At 45.5% G+C, this 24469-nt stretch overlaps 8 protein-coding genes across 20 annotated transcripts; 3 read left to right on the top strand and 5 right to left on the bottom strand.

The window, feature by feature from the left end:
- Window positions 1–74: 74 nt before the first annotated feature.
- Prp38 (pre-mRNA processing factor 38) lies at window positions 75–1215 on the bottom strand. Its single transcript, XM_017073665.4, has one exon. It carries the CDS (start codon window positions 1067–1069, stop codon window positions 83–85), a length of 987 nt encoding a protein of 328 aa, XP_016929154.1. The 5' UTR covers window positions 1070–1215; the 3' UTR covers window positions 75–82.
- A 78-nt stretch (window positions 1216–1293) lies between these two features.
- shrb (charged multivesicular body protein shrub) lies at window positions 1294–3129 on the top strand. The gene is made up of 4 exons (XM_017073669.4): window positions 1294–1581; window positions 1965–2142; window positions 2201–2487; window positions 2548–3129. The coding sequence occupies exons 1-4, from the start codon at window positions 1404–1406 to the stop codon at window positions 2586–2588; spliced, it is 684 nt and encodes a 227-aa protein (XP_016929158.1). The 5' UTR covers window positions 1294–1403; the 3' UTR covers window positions 2589–3129.
- A 199-nt stretch (window positions 3130–3328) lies between these two features.
- Window positions 3329–3602, bottom strand: LOC108009367 (uncharacterized). The gene has a single exon (XM_017073671.4). It carries the CDS (start codon window positions 3600–3602, stop codon window positions 3438–3440), a length of 165 nt encoding a protein of 54 aa, XP_016929160.1. The 3' UTR covers window positions 3329–3437.
- Window positions 3603–3648: 46 nt separating this feature from the next.
- LOC108009366 (uncharacterized) lies at window positions 3649–5496 on the bottom strand. Its single transcript, XM_036813654.3, has 2 exons — window positions 5214–5496; window positions 3649–3873 (listed from the first exon to the last, which is right to left on the bottom strand). The coding sequence occupies exons 1-2, from the start codon at window positions 5447–5449 to the stop codon at window positions 3861–3863; spliced, it is 249 nt and encodes an 82-aa protein (XP_036669549.2). The 5' UTR covers window positions 5450–5496; the 3' UTR covers window positions 3649–3860.
- A 2272-nt stretch (window positions 5497–7768) lies between these two features.
- alc (5'-AMP-activated protein kinase subunit beta-1) lies at window positions 7769–10446 on the top strand. The gene is made up of 3 exons (XM_036813232.3): window positions 7769–8700; window positions 9780–10010; window positions 10071–10446. Exons 1-3 carry the CDS (start codon window positions 8047–8049, stop codon window positions 10215–10217), a joined length of 1032 nt encoding a protein of 343 aa, XP_036669127.2. The 5' UTR covers window positions 7769–8046; the 3' UTR covers window positions 10218–10446.
- Window positions 10345–13304, bottom strand: Hydr1 (phospholipase Hydr1). 5 transcript variants are annotated; one of them, XM_017074346.4, is made up of 4 exons: window positions 13027–13244; window positions 12457–12769; window positions 12028–12199; window positions 10345–11954 (listed from the first exon to the last, which is right to left on the bottom strand). In XM_017074346.4, the coding sequence occupies exons 2-4, from the start codon at window positions 12642–12644 to the stop codon at window positions 10743–10745; spliced, it is 1572 nt and encodes a 523-aa protein (XP_016929835.2). In that variant the 5' UTR covers window positions 12645–12769; window positions 13027–13244; the 3' UTR covers window positions 10345–10742. The 5 variants fall into 5 exon arrangements, with proteins under 5 accessions (XP_016929835.2, XP_016929836.2, XP_016929838.2 ...); XM_017074347.4 differs by having other exon boundaries at window positions 13080–13244; XM_017074349.4 differs by lacking the exon at window positions 12457–12769 and having other exon boundaries at window positions 13027–13304.
- Window positions 13305–14135: 831 nt separating this feature from the next.
- Window positions 14136–23459, top strand: LOC108009509 (DENN domain-containing protein 1A). Of its 9 annotated transcripts, none has more exons than XM_036813297.3 (10): window positions 14136–14546; window positions 14686–14880; window positions 17957–18227; window positions 18296–18349; window positions 18411–18671; window positions 18737–19195; window positions 20493–20525; window positions 20649–21164; window positions 21507–21989; window positions 22602–23459. In XM_036813297.3, the coding sequence occupies exons 1-10, from the start codon at window positions 14530–14532 to the stop codon at window positions 23040–23042; spliced, it is 2730 nt and encodes a 909-aa protein (XP_036669192.2). In that variant the 5' UTR covers window positions 14136–14529; the 3' UTR covers window positions 23043–23459. The 9 variants fall into 9 exon arrangements, 7 of the variants coding, with proteins under 7 accessions (XP_036669192.2, XP_036669193.2, XP_036669191.2 ...); XM_036813296.3 differs by having other exon boundaries at window positions 14137–14546; window positions 22599–23459; XM_036813298.3 differs by lacking the exon at window positions 20493–20525 and having other exon boundaries at window positions 22599–23459.
- Window positions 23436–24464, bottom strand: GstE13 (Glutathione S transferase E13). Its single transcript, XM_017073928.4, has 3 exons — window positions 24328–24464; window positions 24219–24267; window positions 23436–24163 (listed from the first exon to the last, which is right to left on the bottom strand). The coding sequence occupies exons 1-3, from the start codon at window positions 24420–24422 to the stop codon at window positions 23627–23629; spliced, it is 681 nt and encodes a 226-aa protein (XP_016929417.3). The 5' UTR covers window positions 24423–24464; the 3' UTR covers window positions 23436–23626.
- Between the last annotated feature and the right edge of the window lie 5 nt (window positions 24465–24469).

Genomic DNA, 24469 nt, shown 5'->3' with positions numbered 1-24469 from the left:
GCCAACTTGCGGCAAATTAAAACCAGCCGTTGGGGTTTTTTTCATATTTTTACTGGTCATTTAACTCAATTTAAACTTAATTTTAGTAGCGTCGTCGCTCGCGTTCTCCACGCGTATCTCGTTCCCGCTGATCGTGACGTCCTCGGTCGCGTTCTCGCTCCCTTTCCCGGCGATCTCTGTCCCCGTTTCTGTCCCGCTCTCTTATTCTGTCCCGATCCTGGCGCTCCCTCTCCCGATCCTGGCGGCCACTGGTCTGCCGGCGGTCGTAGTCCTCGTTCTGGTTGTCCCGGTTGCGCACCCGATTACGCTGGCGGTCGTAGTCCTCCAGCTCGTCGTAGTAGTCCCGAGAGCGGGCGTTGTTGCCCTGGCCAGATCTCCGTTCGCGCTCTCGACTACGTGACCTCGACTTGGAGCGAGCTCTTCGCGGTCGCCGCACTGATGAAGAGTTCTCCTTGGGCCTGTTGGCATCGTCCGCCTTCTCCTCATCGCTGGGCACCTCGTCGTCTAAGTCCTCGTCCAGTACCGACACCTTGGGCTCGATCTCGTTGTTCTCCTCCAGAATGGAACGCTTCTGGATGCGGGGCAGTATGATGTCGCAAACACGGTCGTTGCGCAGCAGTTCGTCTATGTACTCGTCCATGTAGACGATCTCGAACTGGCCGGCGCGATTCTGGCGTCGCAGCTTGCGATTGTCGATGTACAGCGGCTCCAGGTACTTGTAGCAGTCCAGAGCAGCGCCCGTGAGCCGAAGATAGAAGGCTCCCAGAGCCCGCACATACTTGAACTCCTCGTTCTTGATGAACTCCACCACGATGTCCTTCTCCGGCTGGATTTGCAGCATCTTCAGCGTGAGACAGAGGAACTGGGTGGGCTTGATGTTGCCGCCGTAGACGCCGCCGACGAAACGGAGCTCCATGGCCTTGTCCACCAGCAGTTCCGCCGTGAGGGCGAAGCACTGCTCCTTCCAGTACTTGGAGTCGTAGATCCTAGAGCGTATGATCTTCTCGATGAGGTACTGCGGATTGGTGCCGTGCACGTTTTTGGCCTCCTTCACCGTGCGGTTGGCCATTTTCGAAGCGTTCCTGTTTCCTTGTCAAATGTAAGAGCCTTGAGACTAGTTGGTCCCGAAATCCGGGATTTTTATTTCCGCCAGGAGGTGAAAATGTGGAAATGCACAGGATTTATTTATATTTTTTTCGGCGTTTGTAGTTAGAGTGACCAGCTCTCGACTCTGCGAAATACACCTCCGTGCCAACCGCATACACAAACACAATAACGATAACACCGGGCAATCGGTATCGGGTGACGCATACGAACAACAGCTCCCAGACAACCAAGAAACGCAATTGCAGGAAAAAATTGACTTATTCGCTAACTCCGGGTGAAAAAGCAGACCAAACAGGATGAGTTTCTTCGGGAAGATGTTCGGCGGCAAGAAGGAGGTGGCCCCCACCACCGGCGAGGCGATACAGAAGCTGCGCGAGACGGAGAACATGCTTATCAAGAAGCAGGAGTTCCTGGAGGCCAAGATCGAGGACGAGCTGAATATAGCTCGCAAGAATGCATCCAAAAACAAAAGAGGTATGTCTGCAGCCTGCCTGGACGAGGTCCTTGCAGCTCCAATTGGCCACTTGGATGGGCCAGGGCGAAGTGACTCATTGCTTTGTTTTTGTTGCGGCCGAGAGGCCCTCCCAACTAATCAGTCCCCCATGCTGCCAGCCAATAGAACACTCAATAAAACAATCTGTATTTCTTCGCCCTTCTCACCCGCATACCATTCGATGCCTGGACGTGTCCGCACATCGCTAAGAACGTAATATAAACATTCCTTTTGATACCCAAAACAAACACAAGCCATGCAGTAGAGTAATTCGAACCACGCATAGCAAATTGGCCATATCACATGTAGAAATTAGAGATCTACCCTAAATCCTGTCTAATCCCTCTACTTATCACCTTTCTAGTGGCCCTGCAAGCCCTCAAAAAGAAGAAGCGCCTGGAGAAGCAGCTGCAGCAGATCGATGGCACCCTGTCCACCATTGAGATGCAGCGGGAGGCCTTGGAGAGCGCCAACACAAACACTGCCGTCTTGACCACGATGAAGAATGCCGCGGATGCCCTCAAGACAGCCCACCAGAACATGTGAGTCATGGACACGCAGCCCCATGTGATCTAGATAGTAACGTTTACATTCATTCAGGGATGTGGACAAGGTGCACGACATGATGGATGACATTGCTGAGCAACAGGACGTGGCCCGCGAGATTTCCGATGCCATTTCCAACCCGGTGGCCTTTGGGGCCGACCTCGACGATGAGGATCTCGAGCGGGAACTCGACGAGCTGGAGCAGGAGAACTTTGACAAGGAAATCATTGGTATTCCCGAGCCGGCGCCCACATTGCCCGAAGCGCCCACAGAAGATTTGCCCGAGAAGGCCAAGGAGAAGAAGAAGGCGGCTACCACGGCGGCTGCAGCTGCCGATGATGGTGGGTTTGCCTCCAGCATTTAAGTACTCCTTTACAATTATTATTTTAATTCCATTACAGATGATCCAGACATGAAGCAGCTGCTATCCTGGTCCAACTAAATCAAAGCGCTATCGAAATCTCTTCACTGTTCCGCAGATTCACCCCCGACCCAAACGTGTTTGTTTTAATTAATACCAATACTATTAATTAAGTCAAAATTTTAGTTCGAAGCGAAAGAGAGAAAATCAAGGCATTAATTCCTTTGGCAATCTATCAAATGGTACATCAAGTAGGAATGTGATTTATCAAATAAACGAAAGGAGCATAGTCAGGCCAGGCATCAGCAACCGCAGATAACCGCATCGAAAACAATTTATTTTTATATATTTTTTTGAAATTCCCTTTTTTCTTTGTTCAAAGGATGTAAATGGTTTTCAATACCGCTGATTGGCCATCAACTGAAAGCAGATCTAATATTCCAACCAGCAATAGTAGCTTTTTGATAAAACAGCGATATGTTTTGTGGCACTCATATTTCCGCAGACTTAGCTTTGTATTGATAGATTCACATAAATAAAACTAAGAAGCCGCTCGACTGCAGATAATTCGGTACTAGCGAGAGGTACAAAGAAATAATAAACCAAAATATTTTATTAAAAATGTGTTTAAACACCGGATATAAAGCTTAGAAATTTGATTTATTAATCTTATCGTATGGAGAAGGAAAATATCTTATCTCTTTTAGTCAGCATAAAGATCGGGAATTGATATTGTGAACTAGTCTAGAAATTCTTACCTTGGGGGGTTTTTCGGAACCATAAAATCCCCATGCCTCACTGATTTTTATACACGTTACAAATTCAATTTTAATGCAATTTGGAGTAGACTTTTATTACAAATCGATCGGTTGTACATCAATATCATTTCAACTATGGCTTGCTTAATCTATGTACTATGGACTCGGCTAGTTAGCGGTCAAGTAGGGTGAAAGGCACTCGGGTCTGCTGCCTCAGACTCTTCACGTACCGCACCGGAACTTCGGGCAGGTAAACGCAGACAAAGAACATCAACGGCCCGAACAAAATCATGCAGATCAGCCAGTAGACCAAGCCGAAGATTGCGATGGCGTCCATATAGGAGGGATGGGATCGATCGGACAGTACGTACAAATATGGTGGGTAAATGAATGTGTATAATTGTAAATAAATAACTAGTATCACTAAACACCGGACTCGGCCAATGGAGATGGTGCAACGAGGCAAAAGGCTACTGTTGCCGCTAGCGCTCCGATGTTCCTAATAGGATTACAGATGTTTATTGCTGCAGGTCACTTAAGATACGGATCGCGACTCATCCGGTTGATGCTCGGATCCACAATCGTCTGGTAATCTTCAGGCGCGCCACCTAAAACGAAACGAAACCAGAGATGGTATTGCATCAGTTGTGGTTTTCTGGTAATTATAAACGCGATTGCGGATCTTACAGCGTGCTGAGAGTCGGAATGCCCAATGGTTACTGCCCAGCTGCTCCACTGACTCACGCACTTATACCTCCAGCACCTGGCAAGGCCCACGCCCAGATTGGTTATTTTCGGGGCTATCCCCGGCCACTCACATTCTAAACACGGGACATTCTCAGCTGTTCGCAGCGGCAGTTGATTCGTAACTGATTCTTAACTGGTTATGCAGTTCCAGTCCAGATCCCCTCCAAATATCAGGCTACCTCGCTCAGAACTTTGAGCCGATCAAACAAATAGCACTCAAAACTCGGGCGTTCAAGGTGAGCTTACGAATCTATGACCGCACAAACTGGTTTGCCTGCCTTTAGAGAACGCTTGGTTACGGTCTTTTGGCATTTAATTAATCACACTGATCGAGCTTAACCCCTGTTGTAATCGACAATTGCAGGCGTTGAACGGCTATCAGGGTCCGAAAATAATGGAAGCCATTTACTTATGGGTTTCCATGTGCAATGACTGATAGGGCGGTAGCCAGATAACCAAATTATCCTCGACAACCAAGAAAACAAAGCAATAAACAAGCACAGGAAGTAAAAAACCTCTTGAGAACTACTCAAAAAAACAATAACTATTGAAATAACCAAAGAATGGGAAAGGGAATACAAAGATACCATTATAGATAGGCACGTTTACTTGTAAAACGGAATTGTTTATTATACAACTTTAAGTGTCACTGACATAACTATTCAACTAGACATCTTGTCCAATTTTCTTGTATACTTCCTGCTTATTAAATTTCAAAGGGGCTCATAGGATTAAAGAAAAATATTGTTTTTCGAAAACTTAAGATCAAAATATCATGATAGAAATTTGAATCATAAATCCCTTTAAAATAACTAAAAATACGTGTTTTTCGAATAAAAATTGTGTCCTGGTAACTGAACTAAATGAATTTTTCTAATTTCAATAAAACGACATCAGATTATGAGTCATATACATATGACTATAAGAAAATGTTTTAAAACTATAACTTCAAGCATTATCAGAAATATGATAGATAGATGATTGATGATAATAGCTTTCCAATTTAATCCTTAATGGTTTTTAACTATCTGTTTAAAAAAGTCCGATATAACCAATGTATTTTGATCTCCGTATTATACCCATGTCATAAGTAATACTAGTGGACTTTGCCCAGAAAACAAAACAGATGCCAAGTACCCTACATGTTTCTATCTTATCTGGTGTCTTGAAAGGGGGCTCTCTGAAAGTAAACCCAACTTACATGATGTAGAAGTAGTTATCACTGTCTTTGCGCTTCACATCGCAGGGATTTCCGCTCTTGCTGACCGTCGAGTTTGTGGTTCCTGATCCCGGCTCGGGATCCGTGTGCTGGGAGCTAGTGCTCCAGCTCCGACCCCAACGGCTCCTGATGGAGGAGCCTGGCACATTCGATTGCTGGTTATTGGTGAGGTTTCCATCTTTGCTGGAACCGGCGAAGAACGACTTGACGCTATCCATGATGCGACCCTCGCTGCGAATCTCGTTCCTATTGGCTGTGTGTTTTTGTCGAGCCTCCGAAGAAACGCCCGAAATTGATAAAGCTAAAAATATATACGTGAAGACACCGAAATTTATTTATTATGACTGAAATCTTGTTTTTTTGGTGGGCTCGTGCCCGTCAAGTTGTTTCCAAGTGTGGGGATATTTCTTTTTTTGGCTCTGGTACGATCTAAATTGACTTAAGGTGCAGTTGGAAAACAAGTCAGGTTATTGATAAGGTCTTGGTATACATTTATTATTATCGTATCTGCTTCGGGTGGGGTGGCCATCTTGAAGGTTTCTGTTTGTTTTCACCGAGTGGAGGGGTTTTTTGTTCTCCATTGGAAGGAGTATATAACATGTAACAAAGTAAAGAGTGTGGGAAAGTATTTCCAATTCACTTAGGCTGATCAAACAGGCTTCGATAAAATTGCAAGTAAGTGGAAAGTGCGCCGTAGATTCAGGTTGGATCGTATGTCAATCTAAATATATGGGTGTTGCCGCATACATATTATTAATTAGCAGTTCAAAACAGTTCACTGATTAGTCTGATAATTCTGATAATGCCCTCACAAATCGACGAGAACACGCGCCGCCCTCGGGAGCCATGGGAAATAGTTAAGTTGTTTGGGTTTAGGGTTCAGTTTAGTTGGTTAGTCAGTCAGTCGAACGTGGCATGGATAGGAGGGGATGGGGCCTTGAAAACCCATTGATTTCGGGGGAATTCAAAGTGGGTCTGGGACTGATAAGCGGCCCATAAGGTCAACCCAGCCCACTGACCTACCTCAAATGCTCAAAAGCTCACTTGCCACTTGCGACGTGATCAAAATAAGTGACTCTGCAGCGGGCTCTGGATTCCACTTAATTTGACACGATTTCTCCGACTTCTTGCAGTGCACTCCCACAAAAAACACAGAAACAGAAACAGCAAGACGATCACTTCCAGTCGCGAGGAGAGAACTGTGAACCGATTTGCACAATGTCTGCGATCGCACTGAAAACGAAACAAGGCACGGCATCGCATCGGCATCGAGTGTTTTTAGTTTTAATCAATTTTAGCTGTGGGTGTGTGTGTCTACTACACCACGCAGCACCCATACCAACACCATCTATGCACCTAGAGAAATCATTGGAAAATTGGTTTTCAAAAGATTTCAGAACTTAATTCAAACCAGTTTAAAAATAATTTAATTTTGAAATTCTGAATAACAAAACCTAAAAACTTGTTCAAAAACTTTTTCATTTTTCAAATATCGATGTCAAATTTTTGATTTCAGTTTTTTTTTAGAATGGATTAACAAACTACTATTTAATATCCAAATTATGTTTTTTGAAGTGTTATCCAAAATGGTTCAGTTTTTTTAAGTGTATACATATGTTTGGTATAGCCATGTATATTTTTCATGAGTTTCTTTGGGTGTTGCCATCGTCTGGAAAGCGTCTGGTTTCTAGTATTGGTACCTGACTTTCCGAGGCGGTTTTTCTAGTTTGTTTTGATCGCCGTTTCATTTTCTTTTCAGTGATTCCGCCTACTTGGTTTGTTTTTGGCTGCATCTGTTTTGGCAGCCACATTTACGTTCTACCTGGTTCATCACAGAGCAGCCTTGCCATCGAACTTCCGCCCTTGCCTCTTTGTTTCACTTTTCAGTTTCAGTCTTTCCTCGTCTTTTTATACTTTGCCTTTTATTTTGCTCCGCTGCAAGTTGATTGCCGTGGACTTTGGACCCTTAGTTGTAATGCTTGTTTTTACGCACTTACAACCAATAGGCGACTGGGAATTACTCTACTTTTGTAAACCTGATAAAGTATTTTGGTATGTTGTGTTTAGTCACCCCTGTATTCAGTTGATTTCCTATATCAATAGATAATTTCAATGATTCACTGACCTAATTAAATGCTGTGTGATATCTTGAGCATTGTTTGTCAACAATTCATTTGAATAAATCATTTCTAAAAGTGCAATCTCTTAATTCTATTGAAATGATAAGAACTGACTAATTAACTGTTCTTAAAGTTATAACAAGTGTTACAAACAGGACCAGCGTGTTCGAAACAAACTTTATTTTGATCAAAGCATATAGAAAGTTTAACATTTTATGGTTTTAAAAATATTGGCTTTCGAAATTTCTCTCATTTGATAAAATGAAAATTCAAAACGAGTGGCAGCTCCGATATTTGTAACGGCTGTTAAAACCAGGGCGCCACATTGGGAGCTATTGCCCGATAACTCCTTCCTATTTCCAATTAGTTATCGATAGCACTTCCTGATTGTGCTATCCGTGCCAATCGATAGTAGCGATTGTTTATAATTAGCCATTTTTCTACGAAACGAAACAAACGATTAAATAATGCAGATTTCTGCGCACTAAATGCCAAATAAAACCAACAGACTGCAGGCCGCGACAAGTGCTGTGACCTAGAGTAGCGAGTAACGCCAGTCCCAAGTAGCTCTCGGTGAAACAAAGTGCCAAAAACAAAGGGACCAGGGAACCCGAACCCAAACCCAAACCATCACAACACCAGTCCCAAAACACGGGCCGTGACCTGCCGAAGAGCCAGCGAGAACGGCAATAAGCATGGGCAACGCCAGCTCCACCGTGCACATGCAACGCGAGCGCCACAAGTCGACCGACTTGTCCACTCCGAGCTCTCCCGCACATTTCCGCGAGTCGGTTGCGGGAGCAGGGGGAGCGGGAGCGGGAGGAGGAGCAGTGGTGCAGGGGGGAACCGCTGGCGCATCAGCTTTGGGCGGGGCAGCGGGCGGAGGGGGAGGGGGTGGCGGAGGCCAAGCTTTCTCGTTCGACAAAAAACATACGGCAGTCTTGAACGAGGGCTCGTCGCAAGAAGACGACGACCCGTACTACACGGGAACTGGAACTGGATCATCCAGCAGACGAGGCACCGCCGACGACTCGACATCAGCTGTTCCCCGAGAACACTCCAGCAGCATGGACAACAACGAGGAGGAGGAGGCGGCGGCGGCAACGGAGCAACTGGCGGCATCTCAATTAATCGGCGAGGACGACGACATCCGGAAGACGGCGCTGCCCACCGTTCTGCGGTGGGATGGCGGCGGCAAGAACGTAACCATCTCGGGCACCTTCTCTAACTGGAAGCCCATCACCATGGTGCGGAGCCACCAGAACTTTGTGACCATCATCGATCTGCCAGAGGGCGACCATCAGTACAAGTTCTGCGTGGACGGCGAGTGGAAGCACGATCCCAAGCTGGTCAGTTGGGCGGAAAATCAATATACATATAGTAGGCCCCTACATTTTCAGTGTTTACTATTCGGGCGCCCGAATGACGCAGTAACCGATTTTCGACCCGCGGGTTGTGTAATCAACATCGTAAACAAAACGAAGTCTACCCAGTAATCAGTAGTGGATTTCAATTGGGCTCAGAGATGCTCATCCAGGGGGACTTAGCTATTTTTATGGGAACCCTGTTAAAGTGCTGTATAAACAACAATTAGAATCGTAGATTAAAGGTTCAGGGAGGAAGAGTTGTGAGATTAACCCCATTTTAAGATTACCTTATCCGTCGAGGTGTAGCTATATTTGTGGGAATTTTATATATCCTAGCAATGATTTTAGATGAACATTAAGAACCATATAACATCTTTATTAAGGAAGAAAGTAATACAAAACTTTTCTTGATAATGAAAATGGCAATACTCTATTTTTCTTTACAAATTAAAAATACTACATATTATTATGTTATATATTATTATAATATACATTTTGATATAGTTTTCAAGGCTAGCCTACATCTATAGAATTTATATAACCAAATTGGTTTCCAAAGATAATAAACAACCTTACGTAGCGTTGAATGTTCAAAAATTATTTAAGTAAGCGAAAACCAAGCAATTGTGGAGAAAATATTGCTAACCAAGTTAACTTTATGTTATTGACAACAAAAATTACCTAAACATGTTTTAAAAATCTATTTTGATCTCTTCAACTTTTTTAAAGCTAGTTCCACTATTAAAAAAAATGTTGAACGAAATAAATAGAAACTAGATTTAACCAAATACTCATTGATATCTAACTCGCCAACTTATTCCAATATCATAGAGCTTATTAATCTCCATATGAAAGAAACTAAATACCGCCCCAATCGCTAGTACTGATATCGAATTTCATGGGTTTTATTATACTCAGCGAAAAAGCCAAAGCTACTATTATATTTCCTATCCTCCCATCAATGGCAATCAACAACGGGCTTATGAACTATTTCTCTCACCATTGTTTACCCAGCTAGAATTACAATAAATTGATTATTGCTCATCGGCTTGGAATTTCAGAAAAGCGTTGAGAACGAAGAGGGGCACAGAAATAACTTGGTGTCCGTGCGGGAATCCGATTTCGAGGTGTTCCAGGCCCTGGCCAAAGACAGCGAGAACGTGACCAACTACGCGGAGAAGGAGTACTCGCAGGAGGTGCCCCAGGTGAAGCCCTGGGAGAAGGTATCCGGCCCACCCGTTCTGCCGCCACACTTGCTGCAGGTCATCCTCAACAAGGACACACCGCTCTCGGTGGGTATTCCTAGTATCTCAAGCAATATCTTTTCTAACGCTAGCTTTTTCTACCCGCAGTGCGAACCCACTCTGCTGCCGGAACCCAACCATGTTATGCTGAACCACTTGTACGCTCTGTCCATCAAGGATGGCGTCATGGTCCTGAGCGCCACGCATCGGTATCGCAAGAAGTACGTCACCACGCTGCTCTACAAGCCCATTTAGGCGTATCGCAATTGGTATTTTAGCTGTAGGAAACTGGTTTTTATGAGGGGGTAATCCCGGAGACTTTTAAACGATCCGGAGAATACCCCAAGCCCAATACGTCTCGCTTGTCAAATTTACCTTGTAATGCAGTAAAAGTGTTTTATTTTCTCGTTATTAAGCGTTGTATTTTTATTAGTTATAAATATACGGAACTTGTAAAAATATAAGATTATTGCATTGTGTCATATATTTTGTATATTGAATGTACCACTACGAATCGTAAAGCCTATTTGCAATTTAAATTTGATATGTCACTAAGGTCACGGTCTAAGAGTAATTTAAGCCACTATGCTGATTGACTGATAATTTGGTTCTTTGTTCGATGACTTAGAGTATATAACAACACTTTGGATTTTGATCAACGTTTCATATCACATGTGTACGAAAGTCTTCGCTCACGGAAATCTATCGGAATACATTCTCGAATATCTATGTATTTAAGTGGAAATCCTAATTGGGCAAACACTGAGTAGAGCTCCTCGTTCACATCAGCTTGACCTTGTGGTCCAACTGACTGGCTTCCATCTTCTTGGAGAGGAGCACTGGTGTCGAGGAGGCCAGCGCCACCGTCTGCTTGGCCAGGAATCGCTCGTGCATCTTGTTGGACGTATGCTCGAACTCGCCGTCCTCGTCGAACAACGCCTTGGTGAAGTACTCGGTGAACAGGCGGCCCATGTACTGGTCCTTGGTGGACGGCCACCAGCCCTCGAGGAAGCCTATGTGCCCGCCACGAGCAGTGATCACGATGGCCACGTGGGTGCACTGATTGGCCGCCTTAATGGGGATGGCATCCAGCGGCTGGAACGGATCGTCGGCAGCACTCAGGCAGAGCAGCGGTACCGAAATGTGATCTAGTTTGTTGTGCAGCGTGGCATCCGCGTAGTAGTCATTCACATGGGCATAGCCGAACTGCTTGGCCGTGAACAGTTCGTCGAACTCTTTGATGGTCGTGCAGCGCAAGATGCGCTGGATATCGATGTCAGAGTCCTGGTAAATGTCCCTATAGATGTCCAGATGAGTGCGTAGGGTGCGGCACAAACTGCCCGCCAAGTGGCGTCCCAGCAGACTGTTGATCACCGGCTTCTCGATGCTGGCACTGCCCTTGTGCACATCCCAGGGTACCGAGATGATCTTGGCCGCCGACAGGAAGCTCCTGGCCTCTTCGCTCCTGCGGGCTAGATAGTTTCCCAGAATTAAGCCACCCATGGAGATTCCAGTGGCTCCCAGCTTGCAGTGTGCGGGCAAAACGCGACGCACATGGTGGATAACCTCGCACAGATCCTCGCTGTTGGCGGCGCAGTAGAGGCGCGGTGTCTTCAGCTCTATGCCGCCAAGTCCTCGGTTGTTGAACACCACCACACGCATTCCAGCCTGTTGGGCGGCAAAAACCAGGCACTTAATGTACTCCGCCTGCGATTCGCCGGTGAGACCCGGTAAGATGAGGATACACGGAGAGCTAGCGTCGCAGCCCTCCTCCATCCAGTCCAGGGCCACCTCGCCCCCATCCTTAAGGGAGAGAATCTCACGGCGGTAGTTAACATGCGGCAGACTCTTGGAGCGCAGCAGGCTCGCAAGGACGGTTTGGGCTCGACTCTCCACGCACCAGAAGGTGGGCCAGTACTTGTTCTCCAGTGTCGGCACCTGGCGGATTAGATACTGCTTGAACGGACCCTCCGAACAGGCTATTATCGGTCGCTGTAATTAGAAGACCAATTTGTTGATTAGTCACGCGCCGGATGTGATGTAATCGCTAGAATTACACACTCACCTTGACCACCTGGATTAGGTAATAGACCACATAGGCCACCACCGCCATGCCCAGGACATGGAGGCGTGGCAGGTTGGACAGGTAGGCGTACATCGAGTAGAACATGGCGTCTTGATCCGAATGAAGGCTTCGAACTGATAATTTAGAACTCTCCGCCGCCCGGGAAAGCGAGCTGAAAGAGCGAACAAGCCACAAATGAAACGAATTACAGCACAGTGCGACCTGCTAGCGGTATGAATGGGCCAGTTTGGGCTAATACAAGTACAAGGAGGCATATCTAATCGCGGCGCGGTAATGTATGCACATGGACTCTGATTAAACGAGTGGTCGTCCGTATCAAAGGCAGACAACACACGCCCCGAATGGGTGCAGGCGGGACGGTTTCAGGTACAATTGGCACTCGTTTACGGGCGCTTATCGCTCACTCACAGTAGATCTTGACGATGGGCTGGGCTCTGTAGCTGTGGCTGCCGCAGCCGCTGCCCCTGCCGCTGATGCAGGTCTCTTCCGGCGGGCAAGCAGCGGACATCGTGTACTGGGCCGAGGAGCTCGGACACGGAACGATACAGGGCCAACTTGTGGCCGGTGGAAGGACCACGGACAATAGCGCACAACATGGCGAGACTCTAAACTAATGACTATTACTAGTAGTGAGTGTGTGAGTGCTAAAACCGAGGGTCTGTCCGGGGGCTCTGCCAATTGTGCTGCCTGGTATTGGCTTCCAGAATTTATGGGTGCTTACCTTGAAAAGAGGGTGAAATAAGAGAATAAGTATAAATTTAGAAAAGGCGACTTCAAAAAACCTGTGACTGGGTTGTGACACAAATCGAAACTATGCCCGCAGACCGATAATATCTGTAATTATTGGATTGACCCGGTGTCTTCTCCCCGGCATCATCACGTGCAGGAGCGAAACAATGGGTGGGTACTGGGATGTGGGTAGTGGGCGGCAAATGGTGTTCTATTGATTCGCCTACTTTAGTGGGTGCAGGTAATTACCGTGCCAAGTATGACGGAAGCGAAACTATTGTATACTATAATGTATTGCTCACTGGGGCCACTGGGTACAGGAACTTTTTAGAGGCAAGCTGCTTCGGTTACACGCACTTATGTAACCTTATAAAAAATATTATGCATTTTTTGTGCGGCCGCCGAGAGAGGAACCTTGAAAATAACGTCTGGGATGCAAAGAAAATTAGAAAAACAATGCAGGGCGCACACTACCAAAATATAAACACAACCGTCGAACGCGCTTAACGGTGCAGCTGCAGTGTGACCAAACTAATGAATAAAAGAAACCCACTGGGTGTGAAACTTAGCTGAATCTGCACTACACTGAGGGAAAAAGGGCGAACTAAATTCAATATAATTGGGGATTTAAACCGATTTTGGCTCGAAATTAGGGGTAAACTTTCGTTAAGATCCCACTCCCGACTTCGTTCAAGGTTGCCCTTACCTTTGCTTGCGCATCGTTGATTATTTATTCTCAATTTTAAATGTAGCCGTGAGTCACTAACATATGCGTATACTATAGTATATGTACTGAATATCATAAAGATAGAGTTGATTTACTTTCTTTATTGGGCTCAAAACAAAACACTTCTAACATTGCCCTCAACCGCGTCAAAAACAGCACACGTTAACCATGCCTTGATTCAATACCTTTTTCCAAAATATCCAGCGAACGACTTCCCCGATCCACGCTGTTAAGTCAACTGAAAGCTAACAGGTGGTTAAATGTTAGCTGAACAAAGCTTTTGCCTATCGATATGTAAGCATAGACTTCGTAATTTGTAGGCGATTATATAACTTTTTTAAGCTGCTACCTGAGTAATTTTAAAATTATAAGCATTTATATAATCTTTTTTCAGGAATAGCTTAAATTGAGATCGATTTTAGTGCGTTGCCATATTTCAGGAAGAAACGTTCTTGGGATATATAAACCATTACTGTCGAGTTTGTTTTTTCGAGACGAAACGATTTAGAAATCATTCGAATTATTGAAAGAATTTTCAAACATTGTTTACCATTTCGAATACAAATAAGCTAAACTTTTGGTATATTTATGGTATGTTTCGAAAATCACTGTGCTACGTTTTTAGTGAGGTTTTCAAACGGTCACTCGACGGTCACACTGTTCGCGATTTTTTTTGTAAAAGTGTTTTTGTTCTATTTGCTTGCATAAAACTGCGGGTTCCAAGTGAAATATCCATTGTTGCGGCCCTAAAATGCCAGAAAATTAGTGAGCAGTGGTCCCCGCCGTCCCATAACCAGAGCAAGCAGGTGCGAAAACCCCGCGAACGGCCGAGACCAACCAATGACGTCGCGAATCTGAGGCGACAAAGAGCAGCAGAGCAGGAGGAAAGTGGTGGCCCTACAACCCGAGCCCGTATTGTGTCAGCATAATCAGTATTAGCAGTGTTAGCAGCCCGGATTGAGCACACAAGTCAAACGAACATCCCCCACTGACCGAGACAGAAACATGTGCTAGACCTCCTCGCAATGGGATCGCGTATCAAGTGAGTATGCCGCCCAGTTCCAGTTCCAGTCGGTGGCTGCAGTGGGCGTTCCGCTCCACTGGCCGCTATCGTGGCGCTTTTACTCCCACGACTCATCGCCAATCTCCTCCCGCTTCTCCTGCTTCTCCTGCTCCCCAAGGAATGACGTGAAGAAGCTCTTCGAGTTCTGGTGCGAGCTCACTCCGACGCCGGGACTGGAGAGGGGCACGAGTCCCAGGAGCGGTGGACCAGCCGCGCCCGCCGGCGTCATCGTGGAGAGCTTCCCCGAAGGATTCCGCGACCAGGAGGTGCTCACCGGCATCCCATCGTTTGCCTTTCCCTGCGATACAGCAAGGTGCGTATGGAGGTGGATTAGTATTCCTCATACTCCGCCCATTTCCGATCAGCTAGGATAGGATTTTCTCGTTCAATTTATATAGACAACCTACTGAAAGCGTGTAAAAAGACCCTATCCCAATTCGTAGGATTGTAGGATACCATACATAACGTTAGATCGTATAAAACAAACGAAACCTTTATAGCAGATAATAACATTTGCCCATTTGCATGCGTACAATTCACCAGAAAGCCATCGGAAAGTTTCCTATCGTATATGGTAGCAGAAGCAGATGCTGATCGGCAATATCTTTATAGGGTCGGAAGCGGCATTAGTCAGAGGGGCATCCGTTTTATAAATACTATGCAGCACCAGCAGACCCAGACGCAAAGGCAAGACATGCGATCGTCCGCAGACAGACGGCAAGAGGGTTCCGCCGATGATGAGTCACCACTCGACCCAACCACTTCCACCAACTAACCACAGATAGCTTGTCCATGAAACGAATAACCTGTTGTGCCGTTTCGGTTTCTGTTGCTGTTTCGCTTTCGGTGTTTGTTTACACAGCGAGTTCGCGTAATGAACTGTATTATTCAATGGCCATTGTTCGACGCAATTCGCTTAGCATTTCCTGGAGCGCCTGGAACTGTATCAATTGGCTCCTTCGCCACCTGGTTAGTCATCCGGCTGCCCCCCGCGAGACTCATCCATCCGCTTATCTGCTCCAGCTGTCCGTGTAGCAGCGCTAACTCATCACTTGATAAACCATCGAAAAGACAACATTGCCGATTAATTAGGTTTTCGCTTCTGGAATTCCAAAGTTTGTCTCGCAGATTACTTTTTCCAGGCAGAAATTAGTTTGACCTCATGGCTTATCTGCCTTTTACTCTGTATCTCCGCCGAATACCATTGTTTATATTTGAGCAGCGATTTGATTTGCTCATATACAGCTGCGGTTGAATTTATAGAGCTTTAAATATAATATATTCTTCTACATCTCAATTGAATCACACAAGTTGTAAACGATGTTTGTACAGTGTACAATGTGCACATTATAAAAAGTTTTAATTACTCACCTAAGTTTGTGGTAAAAACTATATTTAGCTATGGAAATATTGTACGTCATAATAGTATTTGTTGTGTGTGGGTATTTCTCTCGTGAGATTCATTCGCTTACAAAAAAATGTTTTTTTTATAATAGTCTTGGCTTGTTAACATTACCTAGCTCTGTAATATTTGATAAGGTTGAGCTTGTCCAATATTTCATTTTTAAGATAGCTGCAAAAACTGCTCCGCAATCGGACAAAAAACGGAAGTGGGTTTTTGCGGCCAGCCATTCAACCCATTATAGCATAGCAAAACCTGAGTCAATACTTAATATTGTTGCCCAATAATTTAGCTCAGAAATTGGTTTTTCTGTTACCAGAAAAATGTTTTATTATTCACATCCGTTGGGTATTTGGTTTTTGCTTCAAACATTTATTTGAGTTTATGCCCTATTGTATTATTAGGTCGTAGATCATACGTATAGTAATAATCAGTGGACCTAGAAACTTGAAAAAAATGGGTCTAAGTGTGTCCAATATGCAAAAGCGCTTTAACATATTTTTAAAATTACTAGGTTTTGTACAAATTTTTTAAACCATGAAATTTCGAAAAAGAATTAAAATTACACATCTTAACCGCAGCTGTGGATTTGGACACAGAGCGTTGATAAAGAAAATCAAGTCCAAGTCAACGGCCCAACCGTCCAAGATAGGCTGCCCTCCAATTCCCTTCCCCATTTCGGCACCGTTTCCTCGAGCTCGGGGAGCACCCGTATCAGCTGCGTATTCGGCGTAGTCCGCCGCCTGACTTTGCATATTAAATTGAGTAATGACACGATCCGAAACACTTAGATCTAACGACTTTATGTAACGCGGCGCGAAGAGAAAAAGAGACCCAGTCCCAGCTGAAGCCGAACAATATGCAAATCGGCGGACAATGGGAAACGTGCCCGTTTAATGAGACTGCGCCGTCATTGTTGCAAAATTGCGATTTATTTAATTTGTTAAATGCGATTTCAACACAATTATAATTAATGCGGACAACGCGACGCATAATAGGCAAAAGAAAATAAATCAAACAAATGGGAAGAAAGCAAAAACTAGACATGGTGGCTTAAACTGAAATACCAAAAATATTTCCCTCTTTTTTTTAAGTCCCACCGTAAATGTACAAAAAACAAATGTTGAATCACCAAAGGTGGAGAGTATCGTGTGTTAATGAGTGGCCAACTAAAACAATATTTTGTAATCAGGATATCAAAACAAGTTGTTTACTATTAGCTGGTACACGATCGAATTTGTTAGGGTATTTCTCAATGAGGCACTGGAAAAATTCGCAGAAAGTAGAGCGGAAAGAAAAATAAAAATCGGAATGATTTGTATGCTTTTATAATTAACCCTGAATTCATTTGGCGAGTTTGTCGGCTACTTGTTTCGTCACTTTCCTACTTAAAAGCTTTAGGTCGTGCGAAAAATCACATTTATGTGGGCTATGAGTAGAAAATGAAGAGGAACTCGTGGCATTACTCATTGAGCATGGCACTTGGGGAGGTTCGGAGTAAATCGGACTCATCGACAATTGTAGGAAGAATAATAGCCTTGAACTTTTAACTCTATCATATTCTATTATCTTAAGAAAGCAAATTAAATGAATGTTTTTGTTTGGTTTTTATTTATAAATTCGAAATTATTTGTATATAAATTTTAGATAATTAGGTTTCGTGATTCATTACATTTGTGCTACAAGCCTAAACAAAATCTTTATTTCTTAATACCTTTATCGTTCATATTGTATTTACATTTTTTCGCAAGTGTACGTTAAGTATACGTTTATATACGACTATATATGTTTTTATCCGGTGCTCAATCGAACATTAACAACTCATCATGCATAACATTGGGCAACGCATGATGAGCAAGGCCAAACAATGTGAAGCCAGATTGAATTCGACTTTAAACGAACCATGGACAGTACGGAGTCTTAACTTCTTATATTATACTACTTTTAAATACATTATTTAACTTTATTTTTATCCATCCCAACACAGCACCTCGGTGCAGACGTTTTCCTTTGTGCATACCACCGGCGACTCGAAATGGCGCTTTGGCTTCTGTCGTCAAGATCCCAGGACGAACACGGCCATGGTGCTGATATCCTATCTGCCGTGGCACGACACCTTCCTCAAGCTACTGCCCATTCTTGGCGAGCTGAAGCGGACGGATCCCAATGGATTCCGCGCCTTTCTGTCCGAGGCCTACAACCAGGGAGTCCCGGATTGCGGTGGCAGCCTAAAGGTCTTCTATAACGCAGGGCAAGGTGTAAGTAAAGAGTCGTTCATTACTTGTAAACAAACCCTTAACCCTTTTTCTGTCTTTGTTTCAAACAGTTCTTTACCTTCGAGCGACCACTGCAGTTTCAGTTGCCCAGCATGCCAGAGAATGTGAGTTCCAAGTAGTTATAAATTGAAAATGCAATTTTACATTTTACATATATCGTTTTAGCACAACTTGAATTTATACTATAACTTCGTGGAGCCCAAGGAGATGATTGCCGTGTTTGCTGCCATGCTGGCCGAGCGTCGAATAATCTTCACCTCGAGACACCTGGACAGGCTGTCATCTTGCATCCAGGCGGCGAACGCATTCCTATATCCCATGGTCTGGCAGCATATCTTTATACCGGTGCTGCCGTGGGAGTTCAAAGACTACCTGGGCGCGCCCATGCCATATCTGATTGGTGTGCCAGAACCAGTGCTCGAAACTGTAAGCTGCAGTATACAAACCATCTATTAAGGATCTATACACTCATGTTTATCTTTCTTCCACAGGTAACCAGCGATGAGTTGGGCGAAGTTGTGATTCTGAACTGTGATACGAAAATTTTCGAAAGCCCCTTCGACGATGTGCACAATCTGCCCACGGAGATTGTCTCGCAGCTGAAGAAGCATCTGAATCACACGCACGACCACATCGGCGACCGGATCTCGAAGATCTTTCTGAACGCTTTGGTGCAGCTGATCGGTGGCTATCGGGACGCGGTCGAGTACCACGAGACCAGCAAGACCTTTAACTCCCAAAAATTCATCGAATCTCGACCGGCGCACCTGCGCCCGTTTCTTGCCAAAATGATGGATCTGCAGATCTTTGCACAGTTCATCGACGATCGCCTGACGATGCTCAACAGCGGGCTTGGATTCTCCGACGAGTTCGAGCTGGAGACGGTGCGCTATGCGGAAAAGAAGAAGCGCGGCCGCAACTACGCCATCATGAAGAACCTGAAGGACAAGGTGAGCCGAGGAAGCTGTGGCTGCCCGCTGGCCATGAGCGTTGTTGGCCCAAAGCTGTTAACTTAACCCTCATGGTGCCACATCCGCCCTAAACCACCACCTCCACCACCATCATCCCCCTCAATTGCCTGGCTTGGAGGGGAATTGGGAACAGGGCTTGCATTTCGTTACCGCCTTTCTGCGCTGACCCGCTAACCCACTTTATTCCTACTCTTAAGTTACTTTTACCACCTGTGCCCACCTTTTGATGTTCTTTTATCTGATTTGATTTAATCTATTCCACAGTATTTGGGAAAGCGCAGTTTGTCGCGATTGTTTTCCAAGAACAATGTTTAGACTGCCAACCATGCCAAATCCACCAAAACCAATTACCAATATATAAACGAGTAGAATGTAAATTCCCACACACCTTATTTGCAATGTTAGTTCAAATGATTTCTTATCTTTATGCAAACAAATTATTTAACGTCCTAACAAGCAAATGCACCAAATAATTTATGTTGCCATAAGCTAAAAAAGAAACGTCTAAATGTTTGTTGATGCATTCTCAATTAATATCTTATAATTTATCCATGTTTTAGTTAGCTTCTTCTATAATATTATTTTATTATTTGTTTTGTGTCGTCACCTTTAGGTGAACCAACAATCTCTCAACATTTTTTTCAAATTAATCCATTCAAAATTGATCTATTAAAAGATCTAATGAAAAGTAAGCTTGATAAATTGGTAATGGACCCCAGTATTTAAATTTAAAACAAGCTTCTATACTAACACATTGGTGATATAATATTTCTCCAGAACTTTTATTAACTTTAAAATGTAATTCTAAACAAAAAGTACACAAACATTTAATTCTCTTTCTTGTCAGGTACACGTACTCTTAAAATATAACACTAAACATCTTGTAGTCTGTAGTAGCTGCTGGTCTAATCCACTAACGTACTAAACTTATCCACTGGCCTTCCGCTGTGATGCCGCTTAGAATGCACCCTTTTGATCGCAGATTATAACAACCGCTTCGACATGTCAAGCCCCATTGCCTCCGTGATCCCCAGTACCCATTACCCGAATCGGCATTGTCATCGTAGCCATTAAGTGTAGTTAGCTGTAGCTTAAATAACCCGCTGGTTGTTCTGCGCATCTCATTCACACCGTATCTCGCCTGTATCTTGTGTGTCTTTCTTCCATATGCCGCTTGGATCGCTCATCCTACACTCCTCTGTGCTTTCTGCTCTCGCTGCGCGATTGTGACCAATCGTTTTCTGATCCAAAACATGCGTTCGTCTAACCATTGCAGACTAATCCGGCTGTAAAGTCTGCCGTCAAATCGGTGAGTGGTCCAGTCCCCCAGTTTAAAGCCCGTATGTGTATTGTATGTCCCCGTGCGCTTATTGTGAATCTATTTGAATTGTGGAACATGCCAAACTAATTCGATTTCCACATACCTATGCAGGTAAAGGAGGGCTCGCGGGGCATGAAGACCGCCTACAAGGGATTCAAGACAAAGCTGCGCGAGAACGGCAACCAGTTCGGCGGCACACACTTCCACTTCGGCCTGGGATCGCCCAACCACTCGGATCGTCCGGACGGAGGAAGCGGAGGATACGTGCGTGGTGGCAAGGCCATTGGAGCGGCCCACCATTCGGCGCCCAGTTCACCAGTGACCAGCAAGCGGCTCGATGGAATCGCCTCCGTCACGGGCAGCAGCGGAAGCGGTGGATCCGGCACCAGGGAGACGCGGGAGTTCCAGCGACGTGGCCCCATTCCGCTGGCCATGTCTAGCTCGAGCAGCCACATTCAGCCGAATGGCCATGCGTACGGTGCGGGTGCTGGTGCTCATTATGGTCATCATCTCGCTACGTCTCCTGCTGTTAGCTCGGCGAGTTCGGTCTGCTCATCGTCGGAGATGAACCTCTCACAGGAGCTGCAGAACCATCCGCTCTTTAAGACGCCTGCCGTGGACCGCAGTGTAAGTAGTCTGGTGCGGGCGTACGAGCTTCGGCTGCAGCAGCTCCAGTAACTGGAGCGCCCAGGTGCAGCCGTTCACATGCTTGCCGCTAAGCTAATTCGACCACTCATCTCGATGTGCTGTGAATTTATGTTGTTCTCATGCTCTTCTTGTTTTTGTTTCCTTGTCTGTGTCGTGTCTGTGTCCAACTGTATGTCGCCCTCGATCGATCGTCTGCCCCCATGTCATGCCCACAAACCACACCCCACACTCCACACACCACCACACACCGATGTAACCGATCATATTCGTCTGACATTTGCACCCACCCCCCATCCCGGCATTGCCCATCGACCCACGCAGCTTAAGCCGAATGCAGAGCACAGGCGAGGAGCAGCTCCGCCAGCCCGACCACCGCCACCGCAGTCTACGCCCGCCTCCTACTACAACCATCCGTATGCCGCGCATCCGCACGTGGAGACGAAGCCACCGAGGCACACGTCCACGCCCACCAGGCCGCGTCAACCCCTGCCCACCGCCGACTCCAACAGCTTTGACAGTCCGCCGGATGTGCAATCGCCCCCGATTCCGCCTCGGAGGCAGGGCAGCTCGAATACCCTTGTGGCCGCCACCGCTGCAGCCGTCAGTGCAGAGATCAGCAAGCTGGAGCGCAACTGCTGGCAGGACGAGCCCACCGGAAATGACTCAGTACGCAACTCGAACGCATCCTCATCGTCGGCAACCTCATCCTGCTCCTCGGGCGCCTCCTTTGTGACGGCGGCGTCGACGTTCTCGCACCTAAATGTCTCCGATCCGCCTGTTCCGACGCCGCGGGCCAAGAGAGAGGTACACCAGCTGCGACGTTAGTTAACTAAGCCCATCCTGGTTGTGGTCTCCCAGTCAAAAGCACACTAACACACATCAAGGGCCCTCATGTAGTTTCCCCCGAGTCTAAACTAACGTTATTTACTTGCATCATTGTATACAGTAGTTAAAGATAATAGTTTCATTGAACCATGATAATCATTCTCCCTAAAATTCATTAGTTACAGATATTGTATACCATTATTCCATGAACAACCATCAATCATTTTCCATAGCATACTTATTTGCCTGCTAGATTTGAAAAAAGGGAATTTGATTGGTTTTTATAAGAACTGGGAGGAATGGAAAAGTCCGTTAACATTTTATTCCTGCTTTAAGAATCTACTTATATTTAACTTTTATTTTTATTTTGCTTCTTTTTCTTATATACATTCTGTTATTTCATTGTTGAGTCATTAATCTACTGCACCCATTGTAGTTTTCCACCAAACTTAGATGCTTGTAAGCGCTATAAAGTAACTTGAGTTGAATGTATGTTTCGTATAAGTTGCGATAAGCACCGTAGAACCCAAAGAACCCACGCCCAATGCTTTCTAACAAGCCACACCTCTGTGCCTCCCCCACCCGCAGCAGCACCAGCCACTGGAGGACAGCATGAACGATCTGATATCGCTGGACGATAGCAACAACACCAGCTTCGACCTGGAGGACTTCGATCCGCTGAATCAGAACGCTCGACCGCTGCCACCGCTGAGCAAGGCGTTCGGGAAGAAGTGCAGCACACTGCCCGCTGGCGTCAACAGCAGTGTGGTGGCCAGCAGCGTCAGCAATCCGCTGTACCCATACTTCGCGCCCAAGCACATGGCCACGGTGGCAGCGGTGACGGGACGGACGCCGCCGATGCACCCACCGCCGCCACACCAGCGCAGCACCATTGCCGCCAAGCCCGACGATGACTTCGAGCTGCTCCGCAAGTACGGACTGGACCAGTTCACCCTGAATGCCAACGGAACGGAGAAGCCACAGCAACTCACTACCGGAAAGGGCATGAACAACTGGACGACGTTCGATTAGAGAGGGAGTGGACTGGACAACCCCGCTTCAAATATGATACCAAAATAAGTGTGATTGATACATTGTGTTGTAAATAGCTAGGAGAGATAGTAGGAATCAAAGAGGAGGTGACCGATGACAGTAAATTAACCCTTAATTACCCCAAATTGTATGTCTGCTGTAGTCAGTTAGTTATATTCAGTGGCCCCGTTCAGCAAAGGATCAAAGAAAAACGCTTGTTTCTGTAAATAACTCTGTTTAGTGGCACGTTTAAGCAATTTGCTTGGATCGGAACTCTCGCTAACTACATATACATATTGTACACTGGACTTCCAAATCAAAAGACACCAGAATTTAGAGTAGCATGAATTTAAGCCAATTAGCCTAACAAATTACCAATAAAATACAAATAAATTCCAGTTCCGATATGCGCTTTAATTCGATATATTTTGCTTTAACAGAAATGTTCTAATTTATTTTAATTTAACTGACAATATAACAAATTTAGAGTATACTTTCGAGTCAAAGATTGATACATAAAAACAATATAACATATAAGAAATTGTGTGAGTGCAGAGCCAGAAGAGAGGTGATGAAGGGAGAATCTACTGACTCTTGGCCTTGTTCTCGGCCATGCAACTCAGGATGCGGGTCTGCAGAAACTGGGCACCCTTGAGATTGATCTCCTCGTTGTCCGGCAGCAGTTTATTCATGCGTTCCATCCAGTCCTTTGTCTGTGGATACTTCTCCCGCTCCACTGGGATGAGCAAATCCAAGGTCACCAGTGTGGTGTGGATGGACACATCGGCCACACTAAGTTCACTGCCCACCACAAAACTGCCTTTCTGCAGGAAGTGCTCCAAGTCGGAGTAGGCGTTCTGGCAGAGGGTCAAAGATCGGGGATTGAACTCCCCCTCTCCGCCGTAAATGTTTCGCGCCACAATGTCCTTAATCACCTGGAAGAGCACCCCGTTCTCGTAGTGCATGCGATGGTCTATGTGGGCTCGTCTCTTCAGATCCTTTGGATACAACTGGTCGTTCTCGGCGTATTTGGACACCAAGAAGCACACGATGGCGTGACTGTCCACGTAAACCTCACCATCGCTGTCCACGAGCACAGGAATCTGGTGCTGGGGGTTCAGCTGTAAGAAACCCTGCGTTATATAACGAAACGTACGATTTTTAGATCCCACCAACCTTAACAAACTCCTCGCTCAGGTGCTCCTTCTTCGAGAAATCAACGGGTCTAAAGATTTAAAAGGAGCAGGCATTAGCAATTTTTGATATGCGGACGTGGTGCACTTACTTAAGGTCCACATCCAGACCAATTAGCTTGGCTATCAGGATGCAGGCCCTGGCTGGAGGGCTAAAAAGGGCGTAATACAACGTTGGCTTCGACATTCTCTTAAAGATTTCACACAACAAATGGCGATCAAGGTGAACAAGAG

Source organism: Drosophila suzukii, chromosome 2R (assembly GCF_043229965.1).
Source record: "Drosophila suzukii chromosome 2R, CBGP_Dsuzu_IsoJpt1.0, whole genome shotgun sequence".
Lineage (NCBI taxonomy): Eukaryota > Metazoa > Arthropoda > Insecta > Diptera > Drosophilidae > Drosophila > Drosophila suzukii.
The sequence above is the reverse complement of the archived record's forward strand: the minus strand, read 5'-3'. Positions and strand labels throughout refer to the sequence as shown.

Excerpts from the sequence above, each read along its gene's own strand:
- Prp38 (XM_017073665.4), bottom strand. The coding sequence starts at position 1,069 with ATGGCCAACCGCACGGTGAAGGAGGCCAAAAACGTGCACGGCACCAAT.
- shrb (XM_017073669.4), top strand. The coding sequence starts at position 1,404 with ATGAGTTTCTTCGGGAAGATGTTCGGCGGCAAGAAGGAGGTGGCCCCC. Across the intron at positions 1,582-1,964 it reads TGCATCCAAAAACAAAAGAG|TGGCCCTGCAAGCCCTCAAA; the intron begins GTATGTCTGCAG and ends TCACCTTTCTAG. Across the intron at positions 2,143-2,200 it reads AAGACAGCCCACCAGAACAT|GGATGTGGACAAGGTGCACG; the intron begins GTGAGTCATGGA and ends ACATTCATTCAG.
- LOC108009367 (XM_017073671.4), bottom strand. The coding sequence starts at position 3,602 with ATGGACGCCATCGCAATCTTCGGCTTGGTCTACTGGCTGATCTGCATG.
- LOC108009366 (XM_036813654.3), bottom strand. The coding sequence starts at position 5,449 with ATGGATAGCGTCAAGTCGTTCTTCGCCGGTTCCAGCAAAGATGGAAAC.
- alc (XM_036813232.3), top strand. The coding sequence starts at position 8,047 with ATGGGCAACGCCAGCTCCACCGTGCACATGCAACGCGAGCGCCACAAG. Across the intron at positions 8,701-9,779 it reads GGAAGCACGATCCCAAGCTG|AAAAGCGTTGAGAACGAAGA; the intron begins GTCAGTTGGGCG and ends TTGGAATTTCAG. Across the intron at positions 10,011-10,070 it reads ACAAGGACACACCGCTCTCG|TGCGAACCCACTCTGCTGCC; the intron begins GTGGGTATTCCT and ends TTCTACCCGCAG.
- Hydr1 (XM_017074346.4), bottom strand. The coding sequence starts at position 12,644 with ATGTTGTGCGCTATTGTCCGTGGTCCTTCCACCGGCCACAAGTTGGCC. Across the intron at positions 12,200-12,456 it reads GCCCATCGTCAAGATCTACT|CTCGCTTTCCCGGGCGGCGG; the intron begins GTGAGTGAGCGA and ends TCGCTCTTTCAG. Across the intron at positions 11,955-12,027 it reads ACCTAATCCAGGTGGTCAAG|CGACCGATAATAGCCTGTTC; the intron begins GTGAGTGTGTAA and ends TTCTAATTACAG.
- LOC108009509 (XM_036813296.3), top strand. Across the intron at positions 18,672-18,736 it reads CAGAACCAGTGCTCGAAACT|GTAACCAGCGATGAGTTGGG; the intron begins GTAAGCTGCAGT and ends TTTCTTCCACAG. Across the intron at positions 21,165-21,506 it reads CGCCTGCCGTGGACCGCAGT|CTTAAGCCGAATGCAGAGCA; the intron begins GTAAGTAGTCTG and ends CGACCCACGCAG.
- GstE13 (XM_017073928.4), bottom strand. The coding sequence starts at position 24,422 with ATGTCGAAGCCAACGTTGTATTACGCCCTTTTTAGCCCTCCAGCCAGG. Across the intron at positions 24,268-24,327 it reads GGTCTGGATGTGGACCTTAA|ACCCGTTGATTTCTCGAAGA; the intron begins GTAAGTGCACCA and ends TTAAATCTTTAG. Across the intron at positions 24,164-24,218 it reads TGAGCGAGGAGTTTGTTAAG|CTGAACCCCCAGCACCAGAT; the intron begins GTTGGTGGGATC and ends GGTTTCTTACAG.